General features: G+C 51.0%; 2 protein-coding genes across 12 annotated transcripts in view; one reads left to right on the forward strand and one right to left on the reverse strand.

Annotated features, from left to right (window-relative positions):
- The window catches only part of RSPH9 (radial spoke head component 9), an 89,767-nt gene that overhangs the window by 13,317 nt on the left and 54,305 nt on the right, over positions 1–22,145 (forward strand). For 2 of the 11 annotated variants that reach the window (XM_070244635.1, XM_070244634.1), the window contains exons 5-6: positions 4,261–4,386; positions 4,481–4,935. The exons of 1 other annotated variant lie outside the window; for it this stretch is intronic. In XM_070244635.1, coding sequence (XP_070100736.1) covers positions 4,261–4,386; positions 4,481–4,935 — 581 coding nt within the window. 8 more of the 11 variants (XM_023624999.2, XM_023625000.2, XR_011429767.1 and 5 more) reach the window with 8 other exon arrangements.
- MRPS18A (mitochondrial ribosomal protein S18A) lies at positions 4,921–21,508 on the reverse strand. The gene is made up of 6 exons (XM_001502158.6): positions 20,967–21,508; positions 13,726–13,757; positions 11,205–11,312; positions 8,633–8,756; positions 8,322–8,391; positions 4,921–5,344 (listed from the first exon to the last, which is right to left on the reverse strand). Exons 1-6 carry the CDS (start codon positions 21,076–21,078, stop codon positions 5,200–5,202), a joined length of 591 nt encoding a protein of 196 aa, XP_001502208.1. The 5' UTR covers positions 21,079–21,508; the 3' UTR covers positions 4,921–5,199.

Consider the following 22,145-nt stretch of genomic DNA (forward strand, 5'->3'; position numbering starts at 1 on the left):
CCAAGGGGAGGGATGCTCCTGGCCTGACCTTGGGAAACCTTACATGTTTTGGGCCTCCAGCCCCCTTCCTTCCAGAGCCACCACCAAAAAGCCTCCAGGAAGTCAGGCCGAGCTTTTTCACATGATTGCTTGGTGGGCCCATGGTGTGAGGGTGGAGGTGTGGATGGTCGGGGGAGAGCAGACACTCTGATTTTGCTTCCAGACTCCCTTCCTTATCTCCCAGTGAAAGCAGGAGCGCTGGGAGGCAGACAGCAGCCTGAATGGCAGCCTGAATGGGCTGGCCTAAGTGGGGTGAAAATCCTTGGGACACCAGCACTGGTTGGAGAGATGGAATTTGGCAGCTGTTTTCTGCCCAGGTAGATCATTGTTTCCTTTCTGGGTCAGAGGCAACTGCTCAGGGGGACGTCATGTCACCTGTGAGCAGGTACGATTTAGGTTTCCCTATCCCTGGGACTCCTGCTCTCTGTGCCCATGGAGGTAGGCAGTTGCTCAGCAGTTTGTCCCTGGGCCAGCCTTGGCTGAGGATAGGGAGGGATGTCGCCTGGGGCCACTAATACCCTCCTGAGCTGTCCTGCCATGTCCTGGGGTCAGCCGAGTTTCGTGGGAGTGGGTAGCTTTGGGGGAAGAACCATACTCCTGGTGGATGCAGGGCACCAGTTAAGAGTTCTCTGAGCGTGGGCTGCAGCCAGGTGAGACAGATGGAGCACCAGGTCAGGAGGCCAGATTTCTAGGTAGTACTCTGCCACTCGATGCTCCTTAACCTTTCACTCCATCAGCAAATAGCCACTGAGCAGCCACTATGTGCCAGGCACTGGGGATGCCGTCGTGAACAAGACAGATACTGTCCTTGCCTCACAGACGTCTGGGAAGATCAAATGAAACAGAGGATGGGAAGTGGAAATGTAAAATAGAAGGTGCCTCACAAACAAAGTCCCTGGTGTCCTGGGAAGCAGCGAGGGGCAGGCAGAGCCGAGAGGGAAGCAGAGCGTGAGGGGTGGAGGGCAGGGCTCCCATCCTTGCTCCACCCTGGGCTGGAGCTGGCAGATCTCAGGAAGTGCCAGGCACAGGGCCTCTGGGGTTCCAGCACACAAGTGGGGTGGAGCTCTCAGCAGCAAGGCCCAGTTCAGGCAGCAGAGGGCAGCAAGGGGCCTCCCTGCCTAGAAAGCAGCCTTTAAAAGGTGCTAGTGGTGGTGATGGTTGGGGAGAGGACGGGGGACAGGGGAGACAGGAGCACTGGAGTGGTGGGGAACATGGTGCCCAGGATCTTGTGGGTCTGTGCAGGTGGCTCCTCCCACCAAGTTCCTTGGAAGCCTGGCTGACAGGTGCTCAGCCTGGACCAGGGTGCCTGGCCTTGCCCATCAATTAGACAGGGCCCTCTTCTGCCTCTCGCCCCACCCCCACCAGCCTCTAGGGGGTGTGACCTTACCTTGTGGCCCTGGTGTGGGGGGAGTGGCTGCTCTGAGAAGGGACTGACGCCATTTCTGTGGTGTGACCAGTTGTGTGGTACTGGTCTGAGGAGAGGGTTTCAACTATCTGCTGCCCGCTGATCCCCAGCCTGGCCCACTCCGCCTTCAAACTTAATCTCAGAGCTTTGCTGCCTTTCTTCCTGGAGGGCAGGGCAACGCAATTATGATAAGCATACTCTGGCCTGAGGTTTCCAGACTAGCAAGGTGGGTGAGACCCCAAGGCCCAGGAAACCCAGGAGGACTTCCTGCTGATTGCAAAAGGCCCTATTCCTAATTTACCAGCTTGTTCCCCACCACATCCTCAAAAGACAGCTTGTGGAGAAGACTGACTGCCAGGGGGCAGGAGGGGAGGTTTGGGGCGACTTAGCCTCTGGGCTAAGAACTGAAAACATCAGGGCTGCAGGAGGCTGCTTCCCCTGGAGTCTGAGAGGAGGCGGTGGCAGCTGGCTGGGCCCAAGCCTTTCTGGCAGTTGCAATAAGAAAAGTGGGTGAAGGTGACAGCAAGTGCCTGGGTCCTCAGGTAGATGCTACGTGACTCCTGGCACATTGGGAGCCTATGTGTTTCCTGGGCAACCAGCTGAGCCAGGGACAAGGAGAGGAGGACAGGAGTGTGACAGGAATGCACGGGAGGGAGGGAGGCAGTGTTGTTGGCTGGCCTGCCCCTCACATGCCACTTGTGTGCTCTGCCAGCACCCTTCGGCCTGCTTGGCACTGACCCCCTGCCCTGGTGGGGGGGATCACTGTATTTCTCTAGCATCCCTGACAGTTTCTTCTTGCTCTCTGGGGCTGGGATGAGGGGGAAGTCCCTGCTGATGAGCCTGGGCCCCCTCATCCAGTGGAGGCAAGAGGTAGCCAAACCCTAGGTGGGCAGGCTGGTATGAGGGGTCAGGACCCAGCCCTTGGCCACGGTGTGCCAAGGTGCTAGTGACAGTGACCTGATGAGTGGTCTAGTTGGGGGACTCCAGGACTCCATTTCTCCAGAACAGCATTTGGCCCAGGCGGGCTGCAAGCTGCTGTCTCCGGGTGGGCAAAGAGGAGTGAGGCAGAGCCTGACTTTTCTCAGTTCAAAGGAGCTATGTGACCAAGGGCAGGGAGGGACTGTCCCCAGACAATGCTCTGGGCACTGGAGGGGGTAACCAAGGTGTGTTAGGGAATGCCCCTTCCTGGGGTCTGTGCTTCAGGCCAAGGGTCTGAATGCGGTACACTGGGAACACTGCGTTCTCTCACCCTCCACTCCCATTACCCCTAGGCAATCTGTTTTCTAGAATGAGTGACTATGAAAGCAACAGACCTGGGCCTCTAGAACTCTGAGGGCAGGTCTGGGAGGTGGAGGACCTCAGGTGTCCAGAGAAGAAAGTTCTAGGAGCCAGGGGAAATACTCCTCCTTCTCTGGCCAGGAAAGGCACCCCCTTTTAGGCAGCGCCCCACCCAGACCTCTAACCCAGGGACACTCTTCTTTCCTCTTTATGTTGTCTGGCTGGCACTGTGTGGGCCTGGGGGAGTGGAACCAAGCCCACACTGGGGCTTCTGCTTCATCATCTCATGCATGGGTGGTGGCACATGGTGCAGGCCACTGCAGAGTGCTGAGATGGGCTCCAAGCCAGCCTCTCCGTAAGCAGGCCAGGGCCAGCTGATCTACATGCACCCAGAAAGCTCTGGCTTGGACCTGGGCAGGTGACGGCACCCTGAGCAGGGCGGAGCTCCATCAAGGCCAGGGGTTCCTGGTGGTCAAGTCTCTCGGATGCAGGGTGGCCCCCAGTGGGTGGAGACTAGCTGTGAGGCTGCTGGGTGTGGAGTGACCAGGGTGGGCCATGGCTGGAGGAGGCCTGGGGGAAGCTGGGGCAGCAGGAGCCAAGCAGCCGGGCTGAGCTGGCAGCCGATGAAGGCCTCAGTGCAGCTCTCAGTCCATCGCTGGCTGGTCTAACACCAAAACCTTCAAAGCATTTGCCTTTCTGGCAGGGCCTGGAGCAGAGCTGCGGCTGGGCTGGGGAGAGGCCTCAGTGCGCAGGGGAATAGAAGCTCCAGATCTGCATCCAGAGGCGATTTTCCCAGGCTCCTTCCTCCCACACAGCGGCTCCCTCCCTTGGTTCTGGAGCTGGATCAGGCCCTTCCCACCAAGTCCTCGTGGCTGCACAACCTAGCCCCAGGCTGGGCTGCTCGTCTGGGGAGCACACTGCAGGGTAGAACCCAGGACAGACAAAGGCTCATTAGCTGCAGCTCAAGTCCCCTCCTGCCAGGACGGCTCCCAGTCTACCAGCTGCCAGAGAGGGCTATTGAGCTGGGAAACCTGAAACGGCCAAACTTCCGTGTGAGCCCCTGGTCAGGTCTACTCCATTTCAGAGCAGAGGCTTCTGGGACTGGGGAAGAGAGAGCAGAATGGCAAGCAGGACAAATGGCACTAGGACGGAAGGTCACTGTGATTACCCCTGGTACAGGGTGCGGGAGCCTGAAGTCTCCCCTAGTCTGGCCCCAACTCCCCTTGGCCTGTGGATTCAGCTTCCTCCCCCACTCAACCCTTAACTAGATTTGCTGACAGAAACAAAACGGACTGGTTTGAGTTTCACCTCTTTTCATTTCCTTTGCCCTCCCTCTGGAAGTGGTTTTAATGAGCAGTGAAATGGCTAAAAGGCAATCAGGAGGAGTAAAGCGTCGGGATAATTAAATTGTCTTCCCTTTTCCCAGTGGAACCTTAGCACCCGGGCTTGGTTGCCCAAGGCGCTGGGGGCCTCTGCACACCCAGCAGAGCTCCGGCTCCAGAGCACCCAGGCCTTGCCTCCTGCCCGCCTCCTCCCAGGGTCCTGGAGCATCCAGATGGAGAGGGGCAATGCCCTGGTGGTCCTGCGCAGCCTGCTCTGGCCAGGCCTTACCTTCTTCCACGCTCCCCGCACCAAGAACTGTGGCTACATCTACGTGGGCACCGGTGAGAAGAACATAGACTTGCCCTTCATGCTGTAGAGGGGGCCACGCCTGCAGATTTTTTTGTAAAGTCTAAATATTATTTTCTTAAATTTCAGTGAATTTGGTCTGTTTTCTCCTGCTGCTTCCCCTCATCTCCACCTCCATCTGGTGTCCAGGTTCTGAGGAGAGGACCACTGGGCCGGGAGACCCAGCTCTAAAGCAAGGAGCAGAGGGCTGGAATGTGCAAATGAGAGAGGACGGTGGGTGGAAATGGCTGTGGGAGGTGACAGCCAGAAGCCCTTTGAGGAAGGCAACCTCCTGCACTCAGATGAGAGCTGCACATCGGTCAGGTAGCCCAACTCACCTCCTCCTTGCAGCCCCCCAGGCTGAAGAGCTAACAGCTTTCAATAAAGAGAATGGGAACCTGTTTGGCCCACGAACTCCCTCCAGTTACATTCATGTAGTCCATCACAAGAGCTCTGTAACTGGCCTGAAATGGGCTCAAACCACTGCCACCCCCCAACACCCTTCCCAAGCAATGAGCACACACACCCAGTGGGTGACTACATGAGCCTGGTTTATGACATTCCTTTGGGCAAAAATCCTGTCCCCCAGCACTGAGCACAGCCCAAGCCAGTCATGAGACCATAGCAGCTGCCAAGGGACCCAACTGCCCTGTCTGCCCCCAACTGCACTGTTGCTGGGCAGGCCAAGGGCTCTGAAGTTGGTCCCACTGCCCCTCACGTCCTTCATGTTGGAGGAGCTGGGTGGCCCTAGTGGCATGGGGTGGGAGTGCAGGAGGAGCTGTGGCGAGGTTCCCAGGAAGCCCACTCAGTCAATGGTACAGCACCAAAGGCCTTCTAGAGTAGGAGACATTGTCTTTCAGGAGGGGTGACCCAACAGCCATGCGCACCTTGTTCCAGCGGTGGCCTTTATTGTAGATGGGCTTGACAGAGCGGGGAGACCAGCGGGTCAGGTACCTGTGGAGGGAGGATGGGGGGCAGCTGTGAGGGCTGAGGGCCCATGCTAGAGCTGGGAGAGTGGGTTCTGCCTTCTCAGGCCAAAGCTGTGGTTGGCCAACCAAATCTTTTCACCAGATTTCCTTTCTTGAGCAGGGGCTTTTCCTGGGAGCAACCGCTGAGTGTGCTGTAAACACATGGGCTGGGCTCTTGCTGCCGCAAGCGTGTGTGGCCAGGGTCAGGCAGCCCAGGGCCATGCACTCCCTTGATCTTTATGAGTTGTCAATGTCTGTGTGTATTTGATGGGGGAGAAGGCGGAGGAAGAAGCTGCTCAGACAACAGATTGTTCCTCTTTGGCCTCAGCCACGGGGAGAGGAGAGGTTGATGTAAGTGCCTGGAGGAATCCTTCCCTCTTCCCCACTTGGCTCACTCTGCCATCCCAGCCTTCAGGGAGCTCCCCTGGACAGCCGTAACTACTGTAGGACCCCAGCCCATCACCCAACCTATGATGGAAGCCAAGGGTGAGGGCCCGTGGGTGCAGACCTAGCCTGGAGGGTTCCTGTAAGTAGGAGGGGAGTGGGAAAGATGGCTGCCGCCCACAGACCTTTAGCCTCCTTTGGGGATGTCCAGGGCCCTGACAGTTCCTGGAAAAGTGGCTCATGCCGGCTGGGATTGGGGTTTACTCCATCCAGAATGAAACTTGGATCCTGTCCAGAGAGGCCCACCCTTCATCGTGAAAGCTCAGCCATGGCAAAGGCCAGGATCCTGCCCTGCCTCCACTCAACCCAGCTGCCTCTAGAAACCCTCAAATGAGGGGTTTTTACTTAAAAAATTAATAACTTTGGCTGAAAATTTTTAGGTAAAAAATGATTGCTAATTTATACATTTCAACTGACCTCCCCTGGACCTCGGTCTTCTGCTCTCAGCCCTGTGCAAGGAACAGCTCTGACAGGAAGTAAAAAGCCACAGGACATACTGGCCTACACTCCAAGTGTAGGTGGACAGGCAGGGGAGTGCTGTTGAGGTCAGTGCCCCCAACAGGGAGTCATCTGTGGAGTGGGCTGGCCCCAGGGACTGCTTTTCCTGTGGTTGGTGATGCTGGACAGCAGAAGCCTACAGGTGAAGGGAGGGGAACCCGGCAGGCCCTGCGCCAGCATCTCCCCGTGTTCACAGGTGGGCCATGGGAAAGGAGTGCTCACAGATTCAAGGACCCCAGGAGATCCTGAGGCTGGCCAGCTACTTGAGAGCTGCTACCCTAGAGCTGTTCTTTCCCCCCTGCCCTCGAGAGCCCTGAGGGAAGCTGGGCTTCAGCTAGCCCTGGGCGTGATGCTTGTGCCACATATAGCAGCTAGCTGGCAGGGCAAGGGGTGGAGGAGACGGCACCTGGGGGGCCTGCAGTCAGCTCTCTGGGAACACTCCAGCTCCAGGAAGAACCAAGGTTCTTTCCTGAACAAGCTCCTTACTACCTCTCCTGAGGGGCGGGGGAAGAAGGAACACGTGGCTCCCCTGGGGCCCCGGCAGAGCCTGGGCCAATACATGGCAGCTCAAGGACATCTGGATGGAATCATAAAGTCCCTTGCAAGGGAATCGACCTCCCTTGTAGCCAGGACTCCCCTTCCCCCCCAGGGTGGCCTTTAGCAACCCAAGAGCCCCAACACGTCATCAATCCTGTATCACGTTAAAGGACACCGGATATACGGGAGGGAGTCTGGCCTTGCTTCAAAGGCCTGAGGGCAGGATGGCTTGTGTCCTTAGGCCTGCTGCTGTCTCTTAACAAGTCAGGGTTGGGGGTGGGGTGGGCTCAACCCCCAAATGGTCCACAGCACATTTGGGAAAGACACGAAGAGGTTAATGTGTCCTGTTCCCCTAGGGCTGCTGGCAGATGGCCCAGCCAGCAATGTGGGAGGTGCAGGTGGAGATGGGCACAGGGCCAGGGTGCTGGTGAGGCGTCAGTGAAGACCCAGCTCTAACTCTGCACCCCCAGCCCAGCACTCCGTGGCTGGTATATGCCTGGCCTCCCACCCTCCATGCTTGGGTTCTGTTGGGGATCAGCCTAGGAGGATGCTGGGGGTGGGGCGTCTTGCTTTGCTTCAACCATCTTTGGTCCCCTACAGAGAGCAGTTCCAGCAGCAGCTGGACAGGCTGAAGGAGGGAGGGGCCGTTGATAGGCGTGAACAAGAAGAAACACCAAAATCAATTTTACAGACCTGTATCTACAATCAAAAAGGGGGTAATATAGATCCAGGAGTATGTGAGCGTGGTAATGTCAGAGATGGAGGAGGGAAAGGAACTCACAAGAGGATGGCTATCTGAGTGTTAGACAGGAGTCTGCTCCTATACCAGAGAGGGCCACTGTGCTTAGGCCGAAAGGCAGAATGACTGATTCTAGAATTTCGGGGCCTTCTTTCCTCCTCTATAAAACCTCAGGACCTCCTGGGCAGCTGTGCATTTTAACTGCACAACTCTAGGGAGCACCAATCACAATCCAGTCTACATGGACGTTGCCTTGCAGTTTTGCAGTGTACAACTTGCATAGCTATACACAGTGGCCCTACCCCAGAGAGCCCTCCCATTCTAAGGCCTCCTCTTGCCCTTTAATAACCCCAGTGCTGGGATACTGAAAGTTTGTAGAAGTACTCTGACATTCCCATAGTAACCCTGTATGATGTCATAAACAGGGGATTAGCACATTCTAATGCCCAATCAGCAGAGCGTCTTACCCTCCTTGCCCCTGTGCTAAGTGCTCTACTGGGGAGGGCAGGGGAAAGAGGTTGCGGCCAGCAGGGGAGGGTGACAGGGGTGTGCACAGTGTCAACTGCAGCAGCGGTGGGACTGATGAGAGTGGGTGCTTAAGCTGGAGGGATGGAACTGACAGCCAAGGAGCACTCTAGCTTTCCTGAGCTGTGGGAAGAGCTCCAGTAAGCAGCTTCCCCAGCGGAATACAGTGGGACCGAGAGCCTGCAGAACACTCAGGGTGTTGACACCCAGATTTGCTTACCGGTTGAGTTGGGGTTTGCTCTTCGGAATGAATCCTTCAGGAAGCCGAGGCCTGTGATTTGGTAACAGACCTGAGTGGAGGGAAGAGCATATAAGGGGATGGTTTCTGCCACTCCCTCTGTAGCTACTGGGGGCCAGAGGGAAAGCCCAAGGGGGTGGAAGGCTGGCATTGGGGGATGAATAGAACGAAGACTCTGGATGTCCATTTCTCTTCCAGGAGGAGCTGGAACAAGGGGCAACTGGAGGTGCGGGCTGGGTGGGGAATGGCGCCTGTAGCCCTCTGCCCCTCTCAGCCCTGAGGGAGCCTTCTACCTGCTCGGTGGGCCATCTTCACACACTCCTCAATCTTGCGGTGCTCTTCCTGGCATAGGCCTGTTATTCTTCGGGGCAGCATGCCTCCGTGAGGCCGGATAAACTGACTGAGCAGCAGAACATCCTGGTGGAAATGGAAAACAGGAGCTGGGGTCAGCTGAGTGGGTGGTTGATGCTGGGGAGCCAGGGCTGCATGGCCTACAGGGCAAGCTGTCGTAGCCTGGCAGAGTTAAGAGGTTGATGTCTCCTTTGGGAACTGACCTGAGGCCACTCCCTCCACACAGAGCTTTGCACACTGGTCTGCTACCTTCACCCTAACAAAAGTTAAATCCCAACTTTGTAGGATTTTCTGACCCCATTACCAACCCTAAGAGCTCCTAGCTCCTCCATGAGATAATCTTTTGGTAGACAGGGTTAGAGAATAGAAACTCTTCAGAAGTGTTACCTATCTTTCACGCACCTGCAGTATCATTCCTGGTGACGAAAGGTCTGTTATTCTCCCCGGGTGAGGTAGGGGGTATGTCATATATTTCCACACAAGAGGGAAAACCTATACCATTTCTGCCCTCAAAGCCTATATGCCACAGGCTAGAATACACACAGACAGCTCCCCTCCACCTTCTGCCCTTTCCTCGGAAGTGCTAGGCAGCATACAAGCTGAGGCGGAAGGGACCAGGGCTGTGAAGTTAAATCCCACATCTTCTAAGCCCCCGTGACAGATGTGACCAGCTTCTCCAGCTTCCTTTGGTCCATCAGACTGCTTTGGACAAATCAAGGAAACAAGGATAAGCAAGAGCCAGAATCAAGACAAGAGACCACTTCCCCTCCCATCTCTCACAGGATGGCTGAGGGGGTTAAATAAAAGCCACCATCCCCCATCCCGCCCACCCCCAGGGGCCTGACGTGCCATTCTTAGCAGTCATGTTCCGCAGCCCAACTTGCTGCCCTGGCAGGCGCCTCGCTGTATAACCGCAGATTTGTTTTAATCATTGGACAGTTCCTGAGGGACCCAGGCCCCCAATCCCACGGCTGTAATCTTCAGAATCTGATGAAAAGAACTTGGATTGGATTATCCAGGGCTAATAAACTGAGCTCATAGCCCCAGCCCCCCACAATGTAGGCTGCCAAGCGAGCTCACGGCCGTGTGCAGCTCAAGCTAGTGGTGTCCCGTGTGGAGGGGGTAAAAGAAAACAACTTTAGCCTTTACCTCGGAGGGGATTGGATTTCTTCTGCTGGATAAACAGAGCCAAGTCCATTTCCTGGAAATGGCTGGTAGGAAGAGTGCCCCATAGTGGTTGGCCAGGTGTGGGTTCACCTCCCCATTTACAGCTGGGATTCCAAGTATGCCCACGACCCCACTAACTTCCATGTCACAAGAAGCTGTGAACACTGCCCTGTGGCCTGCAAGCTTCTTGTTACTCTGGGAGGCCATCAGCAGAAGGGCCCGGGGCAGGGCAAAAGAACCCGCCGCCCCCATCCCAGGGTGGCCTGAAGCCAAGGCTCCTGGCCCATGAGATTAGTTGGGTCATTCTGTTCAGATCCCATGGGCATGTGGCCTCTCCTGCTCTTACCACCTGACCGGGATCTCTGCCCTTAGTCATCCCATTCCACAGAGGGGCACAGGGACAACTTGCAGGTCAAATTCGCCCAGAGCCTGAATCACCTGAAACCTAAAAATAGGGCACTTAATGTCACCAATAGAACTCTGAAAGACAAGTATGTCTTTTCCCCCAGGTCCTCCCCATTTCGAGGGAGGATGTCGAGTAGTAGTTGGCATCGTAGGCTCTGCCTGGTTTGTGTCCCCAGAGTTTGTATCCCAGCTCTGATACCTGCTAGCTGGGTGATCTGAGGCAAGTTCATTAACTTCTCCATGCCTCAAGATGTCTCATTTGTAGAACAAGGATGAAAAAAGTACCTAATTCATAGGGATATTTTGAACACTAAGTGAATGAAGACATGTAAATGCTTCCAACAGGGCCTGACACAGAGCCCGCACTCAGTGCAGGGTACCTATCATTGTTACTATCATCATCTTTCTGCGGAAACAATGGCTCCAGAAGAGCTAGAGCAAACAGGAGTCTTTGTAGTTCCAAGATGGAAAGACACAGTAATGTGTCCCCAGATCACAGTGAAGACTCCAAACAGACCCTCGTTATAAAAGGAGGAAAGCCAAACCCAGATCCTGATTCCTCCCCTGGGGAACACAACACTGCAAGAGTGGGTCACAGGGCCCTGGTGGTCTGAATCCCACGCACACAGACCATGAACTAAGTCGGTGACTCTCAACCCTGGCTGCACATTAGAATCACCTGGGGAGCTTTAAAAACTAATGACAGCCAGGCTCCACCCAAGGCCAACTGAATTGGTGTCTGTGGGTGGGGCCTGAGCATTTTTTTAAAAGCTTCCTCGTGATTCTAATGTGCAGTCAGGGTTAAGAGGCACTGAACAAAATGCTCAGTCTTTGGTGGCTCCATAAGATGTAACAATGGCCTCAGGGGGAGATGCTGCTTAAGTTGACCAGGAAATATGACCTCTGGGACACTCAGAGCTGGTGAATTGCACACAGACTCACCTCATAGCCATACTTGTGCTTCAGGTTCCACCGGCAGATGGGGCACTGGCCCGAGGGGTTAGGGGGCAGTGGACTTTCCTGGGGAGTCTCTGTGATACGGCCTTCAATCTAGGAGGCAGGGAAAGAGAGCCAGTAAGGGAGCGGGCCACATGGACCCTCTCTCTGATCCTTGAGTAGCCCCCCAAACAGTGGGAATGCTAGTGAAAGTTCATCTCTGGGGTCTTATGGGAGTAGCTAAAAGGTCTCTCTGGCTGAATTGTGGTGGTTCTGCAGCAGCTGTATATTAGACCATGGGGTGACCAGAGATGTGGTTTGGTAGCCTGCAAGGGTAGTGGAAACCGAGCTTAATGTTGGTGGCAAAAGGGCAAGGTTTGCTGTATCTTCTGAATGCTACCTTACCTTCCTCACAAAAAGCACACCACCAGAACATTATGCTTTCCTCTCCTAGCTTTGGGAGAAAGTAATGCACATGGTAAAAAGTTTCAAACTGCACAGGGAAGTCTCCCTCCCATCCCATCCCCTTCTCAGAAGAAACTGCAGTTTCCAGCTTTATCTTACAGAGGTAAGTCTATGTCAGTGGTTCTCAACCAGCCATGATTTTTTTCCCCAGGGGACACTGGACAATGTCTGAGACATTTCTGATCGGCATAACTGGGGGTAGCATGCTACTGGTATCTAGCAGAGAAGCTACTAACCATCCTATAATGAACAGGACAGCCTCCACAACAAAGAATTAGCCAGCCCGGAATGCCAGTGGTGCCGAGGCTGAGAAACCCTGGTTACCCTATACAAGCAGATATCTGTGTGCACTCCTCCTGCTTCTCTTTTAAAACAGAGTTGAGAGGATACATTCCCCTGTCATCCTCCTCGCTTTTATCATTTTGGATTCCACCTTTCAAACCCTGCCAAGGCCACATGTGAAATGATCTCCACCACTGCTGCTGTGTCCTGTGACACAGCCTTGGAATTACTAAGTGCAATAGACTAATGATGTGGGAGTCAGCTCCAATCGCAAGAGGGGAGTGTAGAAAGCCTTGCTGATTGAGGCCATGGATTATGAGAGTGAGGTTGGGCCAGGTCTGAGAGGCTTTGGGAGGGAAGCAGCACTGTCCCCTGGGGGAGAACTAGCAAAAGGGAGAGGGGGCTGGAAGCAATGCTTGGCTGTGCAGGGCATCACTGCCTACGTTTCTGCCAAGACTACCACAGCAGCACCAGAAATGGAGAAGTGGGTTAGGGAAAGTATGTAGGTGCTTGGTAGGCCTTGGGAGAGGGTTAAATTGGGCCTGGGGGAGAAAGCTAACATTTTACTGACTCCCCGTTATATGCCTGGCTCTGTGCTAATAACAGTTCACATGTATCATCTCATTTAACCCCCACAACCTAGTGAGGGAGGCATCACGATCTTATTTTATAGATGAAGAAAGTGAGACCCTAGAGTGAGCCATACACAAAGTCAGCCATGACCGCGCCTCTCCAGGCATGGATGGGCTTCCCTCCCCCAAGGGCCCTCACAGTGCCCCAGTGTCTCCATGTACATTCTACAAATAGCAATTCACACCCCATATGAAAAACCTTCACACTCAAAAGCCAGATGTGTTTCTCTCCACCAGTATGGAGTTGATAGGGTGAATGCTTGCTTTGGCTTTGAATAAGGGAGCCCAAAAAGGTGCCTTGTGAGGATAGGGGCCCCTAAAAGAACTGTCTGGAGGCTACGCAGTGAAAAGGCTGAGGGAGTATTTTGGGGAAGACTCAAAGGGGGAACCCTAAGGGCTTGTCCTGGAGAGAAGACTGCCTTGGGGAGGACCGAGCTTGGGTGGCTGCCAGAAGGGTTAAATCCCTGGTTGACATGGAAGTTACAGAGGCTTCTGGGAACTCTGGGGAGGTTGAAGATTTCTTGGAGGCATGGAAGGCCATGTGAAAACAACATTGTCTTTTAGGGATTATAGGATAATCTGGGTCCCATGACTCTCTGAGGAGGGGAGGTGACATGGGCCCAATGAGAGAAAGGGGGGAGTGGGTGGATGAAGAATCGTTCTAGCTTTCTTACCAACAGACAAGCTAGGGCACCAGCTAGTGAGCCCAGGGCCCAGAGAGTGTCACCTTTTAAACGGCATCATTTAAGAAGTAGCTCAGTCGTTCTAGAAGAAAGGAAAGGAACTGAGATCCAGGCTCCTGGTCCTGGGTCAACTCAGTCTGGCCTCCAGTCCTGCCACTGCCTTAGTTTCCCCTTTGGGAAAGTGATTTATCATCCGCCAGAGAACATATCAGCAAAGACCTCTGAGACTGTGTCATACAAAAGGCCACTTTAATCAAATAACAGATGTCTCAGTCCAGGCACAGCGACTGTTCCTGATTAACCACACTACAGCACGCAGCTTGAAAAGAGCAGACTGTGGGATTTGGTCACAGAGGAGCTGATCCTGGAGCCAGGAGTCCAGTTCGGGCCTCCCTCTCTCAGAGCAGCAGCCAGGCAGCTCCAAGCCTTAAAGAGGTTGTAAGTGGCCAACTCGATGATACTCACTATAGTCGTCTTCCCTTCTTGGATCTCCACCACTGCAGAGATAAAGGGGAAAAATTAGGTCAGCCATTTAATAAGGAACAGGGAGTTTCAAATAACAGTTTAAATTCTACACATGCAGAAAAATGGAGCCTTCAGTCCGCACTCTCCCATGGTTCCCACCTGGAAGAGAAAGCATGCAGGGTTTACCTCCAAGTGCCCAGGCTCCATGCCCTCGAGGCTGGGTGGGGGCAAGCCCAGATGCTTAAATATCATCTCTTTGGGATTAAGGGTCTCCACACTCTTTTTGTCTTTTTAAGCCGAGATTCATCGTGGTTCTATCCAAGGGAATTGGCAAGATCCTGCCCTACCATGGCCAGCAGCAATGACCTAAGAGTTGGGGGTGGAGGGCAGCAGCATCTCAAAGACCTCCAAAAGCAACCACTGCATGTGTCTTTCATGAAGAGAATCAGACAAACATAGTTTCTGACCTTGAAGAGTCTGCAGTCTAAAATACAGCACTGAACTAACACTGCTCCAGGAGCCCCACAGTGGATAAGCAACGAGACACGTTCACTCCTAAAACTCATCCTGAGGGCCTGTGTTAAAGCTGAGAGGACAGCTGTGAGAGTTACACCCTCTTTTCTCCTCTCCTCTCCCTGCAGGGTTGCATTTTGTTACCTACATTGGAGACGGGTGATAGAAGAGATACGGGGGCTATGGATATTAGGTCCAGGCAGAACTTAAGGAGAGTACTACAACTCCAAGCCAAGATAGACTCCCTCAGCTCTTTGCCAATTTAGGTCTGAGGGGAAGGGAACTTCAGGGCAAGACAGTAAGTGGCACACATCCATCAGGCTGTATCTATTTCCTATCTCACTTAACCAGGATGCAGAATAACAACTTCAACAGTATTCAAAGGAAGAACTAAGCTAACAGCCCACATTTGGCAAATATAATCAAATAGAAAGTTCTTAGAGATTCTCCCTTGTTCTCTCAGTTTCTTTAGAAAGAGAGAAGCAATAGCTGTTAGCATAGGAACTGGCACACAGCAGATGCTCAATAAATGCTAGCTAGCATTTGGGGAGCAAAATACTTGTCATGGTCCCCTTCTGACTGCTAATTATTGTAACTGAAAACTTTGGCCCACACAGCTAGGCTGCAAACTGTCTCTCCAAATACTAAAACCATATTTTAATAGCAGCTTGGCCACCACAATGAGTTTCACTCAGCTCCAGCCAAGGCAAGAAGTAGTACAGATTAGAAAGAGCCTAAGGTTCTTAATTGTGGGCATCTAGTGAGAGTTCTGGACCTCTCCCTAGAACATGTCCATCAGCATACATACAGGTAGACATGGCCTTCAGGGGGCTCCCCTAAATGGTAACACTATTTTCTTCTCGTAGGGTAGGAGGTGATTTCAGTTTGTTCATTATGTCTAACTGTAATTTTCGAAAGCTGCTAAAATAAACATGTAGTGCTTTTGCAATAAAAAATAAACAATAAAAAGAGAGAACGAGAACGTCTAAAGAAAACAGTGAGGCAATTCGAACCCAACCAGAGGCCCACGGCAGCATCTGGGATTACTGAGCTCTGTGACCGACACCTAATTGGACACAGACTGCCTAGAATTGTCCCTCATTTGTTTTCTGGGCAAGGCCATTCATAAAGACTCATTACTCCAAAACAACCAGCCCAAGAGCCCCTCAATGTCCAACTCCAGACACACGAAGGAGTAACAATGGCCAGAAAGGCCCTGAGGCTTTCTCCAGAGAACTGCAGTCACTAATCAATTCAAAGACAAACGAGGTTTCTCCCTGTAAAGGAAAATGCGTCACCCCACACACGGATCTACTTGTACAGAACAGAGACCAGCCCAAACGGGATGTGGGTGAGGCTCAACCTGGTGCTCAGTCTGGAGGCCAGCACAGCTGCAGGGGGACAGGCACTGTGACGTGTCAACCTACAAACATGGGGGAGCAGAAGGGAGCCCCAGCCCAGCCGGGTTTCCAGGCACCCCGGAAACTTTGCAAATTTACACAAACCAAGATGGGAGAGGGACGGGGGACCAAATCTGAGCACAGGCTGGGAGTCAGTTTTTAAGAATCCCAGATAGGAAACAAAAGGAGAGACACATTCCGGTACCACTCGAGTCAGCACAAGAACAATGCCCTGAAACACAACGCGGATAAACATGTGGTTCCTCTCTCCGTGGAGGCACTTGGGTCCTAACCATGAGGTAAACAAGTCTAACAAAACACACATCACTCCCGGCAAAGAACCAAACCCTGAAGTCATCCCGCTGGCCCCTGGAAAAGAGATCAAAGCCTGTGGCAAGCTCCACTGTTCACAAGCTCCCCACACAGCAACTCTGCGCCAGTGAATCATCTTACTATAAGCCAATGGGTAAAACAATAGGCAGATGCTTATCTAATAGAGACAATTTGTCAACCAGAAGGAATGACCTGAGAACTCATAGGAGATTGAGATTGATCAGGGCGGTGTCTCAGTGCAGAGGCAAAAGGCCTGGCTGGAGCCTGAAGAGGCCCAAGCAGATTTTAAGCCTCTGAAAACAGGAGATAGGAATCAAAATAGCATTGATTTTCAGTGTGCATACAAAAACATGTCAAAACCAAACAAACCCTGAGATCCATTTCGTCCCTGGCCTCCTCTCCATTCAAGAGAAGGGGGTGGCTAAGAAAAGTTGGAATAAGAGACTTAGGCACGAACAGAAAACTCGTTTAGAAACAGAATCATCCTTGTGTTCTGAGATATGGCTATATCAAGTATACTAAGGACAGATATGAAGCAGTTTCCTAAACTAGAATAAAGGGCCCAAATCTTCTAAGACAGGCACTTCTCATACATATCAAATAATCTGTCCCACATGAGACAACACATCTGCAGAGCACCCGTGGAGTGTACAGCCCAGCTCCACCTACTGCAGAGAGTTACACAGAATGGGAACAGTCTTTACTCTAGAGGAGAAAAGGGAACTAAACCAAGGACGGGAACTTTACTATAATAAAGTCCATGCCTCGTAAAGAGGTCCTTTGAGTACTTCAGTAAATACTCACCTAGGATGGAGTCCAAGATAACTGAGTTGTAATAGTCTAGAGCAAACAGCATTGCGGTAAAATTGCAGTGAACGCAAAAAGACCTCGATGGCCACAGAAACACAGACACAGTGAACTGCAGCAGCATAAAGACCCAACTGTTTAGTAAAGGAGGAAGTGAGGAAAGATGAATGAGGAAGAGCGGAGGGCGCTGCTGCAGGAAGTGCCCAGGGACCAAGGTCCTTCTTGGAAAAGATCCATGGAAACCAAGTCCCACACAGAGTGTGAAGGAGTGGAGTAAACAAAAGGTAAGATGGCTAAAAGGTGGCACTAACAGTCTTATGTAGGGTCAGGGAGTTGAGTATGTGTCTGAGATGTGTGCCCACACTTCCAGCCATTGACTACTTTTCTCAAACTCTTTCCTCCCTCAAGCACTGCTCTCTTTTGCTCATCTTTAATTCTACCACTAAAGGTTTCTGATTCTCTTTCACCCACTCCCTTCTTTGCCCTTGGACCCTGAGAGAATGTCCTCTGCTCTAGCTTCAGAATGAGGTCTTATTGCTGCACAAAAATCTCTTTCCACTAGCAAGGTACTCTGGACTATAAGTCCTTTGAATTCTTTAAAGCCCCCAACTCGCCCACTCCTCTCTCAAAGTTTTTAGCTACAGGGCTGCCCACCCTGCTGGGCACATCCCTGTCTGAAATGTTAGGTCCTCCAGAAAGCCTTCTTAGCTAACTGGAAAAGATAAGGAGAATCCCCTTCAGCCTTACTCATTTCAACATACTCTGCTCTGAGCGTCTGACAGACCATTACTGTTAATTCAGAGTTATAAGTGTTCATTTTTCTTGTTTTAAATACATTTCCTTCATAAGCGCTCTACAAGTGATAAGGCAGGAATGAGCTCTATGACAACCTTTGCTAAGCCTGGCGGGGTCAACCATAAAAACACTAAATGGTCTTCAGTAAATTAACTGATGAGAACTTTCAGGGAAGGGAGGGACCTGGGAAACCCTGCCGTGGAGTACCAAGGTGATGTTACTGGTGGAGAGGAAAGAATGCCGGCTCTACTTCCAACTCCACAACTTACTAGCTGTGTGGTGCTGAGCAGCTACTGAACCCCTCTGGATCAGATCTCTTCATTTGTAAAAATGTCAGAAAGGATTTCAGGATTGTTGAGAAGACTGAATAAATGTGGGAAAACCTAGCAGTGCTTGCAGCAGCCACTCAGTAAACTACGGTTTCCATTTTTGTCATCCTTCAGTCTTGCTTCTTCCATAATAATCTTTTTTGGCTTTGTGCGTCCCTCTTGTCAAACTTTAGACCTGGCTTTCTCAACAGCAATACGACTGACATTCTGAGTTAGGTGGTTCTTTGCTGTGGGGAGCTGTCCTGTGCACTCTTAAGATGTTTAGAAGCATCCCTGGCCTCTATCCACCAGATGCCAGGAGTACCAGTTGTGAAAACCAAAAATGCCTCTAGATGTTGCCAAATATTCTGCTTCCCTGGGATACAGAAGTGCCCCCAATTGAGAACCACTGCTTTAGACTGAGGGTCTCTACCGGCAGGAGTACTGGTGCCATGTGCTTATGAACTCTGACTAAAATAAAGTAGTACTACCTGATACGTTGCAAAGTACCATGCTTGAATATTTTCAGCAAGACACCCAGCTTCCTTCCCATAACTTTAAAATTCTATGTGTACAATATTGTTTGGGTGTCAAATACACCAGCTGGGACCAGCCCAAATTAGCTTTATGCCTTATACGTAACGGGTAGAATACCAAGAGAAAGTTTTTTCATTTAGAGGCTTTGCAGACAGGTGGTTCTCAAGAAGAAGACTGAATATGGTAGTGCCTTCATGTACGACTACATCAATTCAGTTATTTAGCTGTTAGGTCTGAGAGTGAGTAACAAAAAAGGGCCCTCAACCCAAGTATTGACAGAGAGGTGGACTTCAGATTACATAGTCCATCATTTTACAAACTCTCCAACTGAAAAAATTTGAATCTCGAATATTCCTTTGTTAAAAAACAAAACTATTCGTCTTGCCTATCCTCTGGGAACATAGCAAAGAACTGTTTTCAACTTTGAATTTCATAGAGGATATGTAAAATTCAGCTATTAGTGTTTGACACTTGGCAGACACCCTCAAAATTGTTATGGGCATATGCTTAATTTGCAGCACGGGAATAGATGAAACATCTTATCCAAAACCCTTCTATCATCAGCATGATCTCTTTGGTGTCTTTCTTTATTAATGGATTAGTTTATCTAATGTTAACCAGACAGTATCTGGATTTTGTTGTTCTTTCTAGCAAATGTTCCATCTTCCCTTCATAGCTAAATTCTTCACAAATACCTGCTATTTCCGTTTCTTCATGAACTATCTCTTTGATTTCCCCAAAGTAAGCTCCTTGTCTGCCATTGTATTGAAATTGCTGTTTGAAAGCTAAAAAAGGAGATCTCTTCTAAGACAAACCCAATGTCTCTTCATCAGGCTCTTCTTTTTGGACTTTTCTGCTCCCTCTGACACAATGGTCACTCTTTTCCTCTGGATATGTCTCAGCTTTAAAGGACACGCTGGTCAATACTATGCCAGAATCTTAAAAAAACAAAACCACATCACTTCTGTTGCACATCACTCATGCTTTCCTGCTTCCAGCAGTGTACAAAGGAAGGCTATGTCCTGAAAGACCTTTTCATTCTCTGCCATATTCCATCCTTTTATAAGCCTGTTCAAGACACATCCCTACAACCCCTTATAAAAACTTCCAATTGGGTTCCTGTTTCTGCTAACCAAATCTCCTTGTACTTCCTCATGTAAATACAGTAGTCCCCCCTTATCCATGGTTTCACTTTCCATGGTTTCAGTTACTCATGGTCAACCACGGTCTGAAAATATTAAATGGAAAATCCCAGAAACAAAAAATTCATAAGTTTTAAATTTCCCACCATTGTGAGTAGTGTGATGAAATCTCTCGCTGTCCTACTTGATTTGTGCATCATCCTTTTGTCCATCCCACCCAGGCTGTATAGGCTACCCTCCTATCAGTCACTTAGTAGACATGGTTATCCTATGGACTGTTGTGTATCGCAGTGCTTGTGTTCAAGTAACCCTTATTTTACTTAATAATGCACAAGAGTAGTGATGCTGGCAATTCAGACATGCCTATGAAAAGCTTTAAAATGCTTTAAGTGAAAAAGTGAAAATTCTTGACGAAAAAAATCATCTGCTGAGGTTGCTAAGATCTATAGTAACTTTTATTACAGTGTATTGTTATAATTGTTCTACTTTATAAGTTATTGTTGTTAATCTCTTACTGTGCCTAATTTGTAAATTAAACTTTATCGTAGATATGTATGTTTAGAAAAAAACATAGTTCATATATATATATGGTTCAGTACTATCCACGGTTTCAGGCATGCACTGGGGGTCTTGGAACGTACCCGCTCAGATAAGGGGGGACTACTGTACCTAACTCGTATTTATTGCAGCGTATAGGTACAATCTCTTTAGAACCAAACTTCTCAGGAAAAGGGCCATATTTTCTCTTTATCCAGAATCCCTTCACAGCTTGAAGTATAGCACTCGGCCTTCAGTAAGCTCTCAGTTCAATGCTAGAATCAGGCTGCCTTTCCAGACTTAAGACTGACGAAAAGCAGAACCACCATCTGGCATTTGCCTCTGTTTCAGCTGTTCAAAGGCCTTTCCACCTTGGCTTCCACCTCTCAGGGAAACTAGCGGCCCGGGTAGAAAAAGCCGCCGTCAGATCACAGCATGTTCAGAGGAGAAACTGGAAAAGGAAGCCTTGGGAGGGTATCCAGATGTCCTTCCCTCATGGCCCAGGAATTCTTTAATGAAGGAGGCGGCGGTTCGGAGAACACAGAAGGGAGAATTAACCTGCAGACCCTTACCGAAAACTTTCCTGAACCCTGGGACAGGTTTCTTTTCTGTCCTTGCTAAGGAAGCACGTCCTTCTCTCCGTCCTCTCCCCGTCTCCCTGCCCGTCAGGACATTCACGAGGGGTCGGGAGTCAAGATAACAGCAATCAGGAGCTGGAAGGGGCTTTCAAGCAGCCCCGGAGCGCCGGCATCTCCGTCGTCTCGGAACCGCGCGAAGGAAAGGGAAGGAGGGGCGCACAGGGGCTGGAGGAAGAAACCTCTGCCGCTCTTCTCCTCAACCTTGGGAGGTATCTGGGACCCAGTACTCACCTTCCCTGAACCCGCGAGCTGCAGGCCGAGCCCAGCCGTTAGCGGCCGGGAGTCCCACGAGCCCTCGGAACAGCCGCCCACAGCCCGTGACCAACACATTGAGCGCCGCCATCTTGAAAACCAACGCTGACCTCTTATGCACTTCCGCTTCCGGAACGGCCTGCGCGCAGCCGCAGTGGTGGGCAGGAACTGGGCAGCTTTTGAGGTTGCTGCTCCGTTACTCGTGTTGCTTTTGTTTTCTCAACTCTCTGGCTTTGGCCTAGGGGGAGAGGTCTCTGTGTCAAGCTTATGCTACATTCCAAGGGTTTTAGGGGAGGCCTTCTAGCTCCTGTCTGCCAGTCCTCGAAATCTCCAAGGTCGCTTTCTTTCCCTGACTGGCTGCTCCGTAAAATCGCGTGCGCTTTCTCTACTTCTTTAAAGCTTTTTCTTCTCTGCAAGTCAGATGTGGGTTTTCAGCTTCTTGTGGCTGCACCTAGGCCACAAGCTCGGTACGGACCTACGTACGGAGAGGTTGAAATGGTTAGGAATTCTGGTTCTGGAGCATCAGGTATCAGGCAGACGTGGGATAGAATTAATATTTCCCTCCCCTCCCCCCCCCCCCCCCCCCCCCCCCCCCCCGTATTTCAGGCTCATGCTTAGCACTTCCTTTTGGCTCCAGGGTCTTTGGCAAGCTATTGCCTCCGCCTGCTCTTTGGCTACATGGTAAACTCCTAGTATTACTCAGAGCTCAGCTCAGACTTCACTTCAACAGAGGAGTCTTCCTTAAAAACCTCCCTGTTACTGGTTCTCAGCACCAGATACCTCTCCATTTTAGTGCTTGGCATAATTGCAGCTTTACGTTTATATATGTGTCTCCCCACCAGACTGTAAGCTCCATGAAGGCAGGGACATTGTTTTTTGTTGACTCTCATATGCCAAGTGCTTAGCACAGTGCTTGACACGTAATAAGAGTGCAATGTATACTTGTATGAATGAGTAGAACCTATTTTATAGGGTTGTTGTGAAGATTAAATGAGATAAAACATAAGTGCTCAATAAACATAAACTAATTAATAGGGCAATTACTGAGATGGCACTTGTGCCAGGGCCAAACTTTTCAGAAGTTTGACGTACTTGCCTAGTAAGGAAGCTTATAGTACCACAAAGAAAACACAACTGCCCAATTTTCCCTCTTTTGGA

The sequence above is a fragment of the Equus caballus genome, chromosome 20 (genome assembly GCF_041296265.1).
Source record: "Equus caballus isolate H_3958 breed thoroughbred chromosome 20, TB-T2T, whole genome shotgun sequence".
Classification (NCBI taxonomy): Eukaryota; Metazoa; Chordata; class Mammalia; order Perissodactyla; family Equidae; genus Equus; species Equus caballus.

What these genes read in the sequence shown, in the direction of transcription:
- MRPS18A (XM_001502158.6), bottom strand. Translation starts at nt 21,078, where the DNA reads ATGGCGGCGCTCAATGTGTTGGTCACGGGCTGTGGGCGGCTGTTCCGA. An exon ending in AGCTCGCGGGTTCAGGGAAG is followed by an intron (nt 13,758 to 20,966) that starts GTGAGTACTGGG and finishes TTATCTCTGCAG; the next exon opens with TGGTGGAGATCCAAGAAGGG. An exon ending in AGCAAACCCCAACTCAACCG is followed by an intron (nt 5,345 to 8,321) that starts GTAAGCAAATCT and finishes CTCCCTCCACAG; the next exon opens with GTACCTGACCCGCTGGTCTC.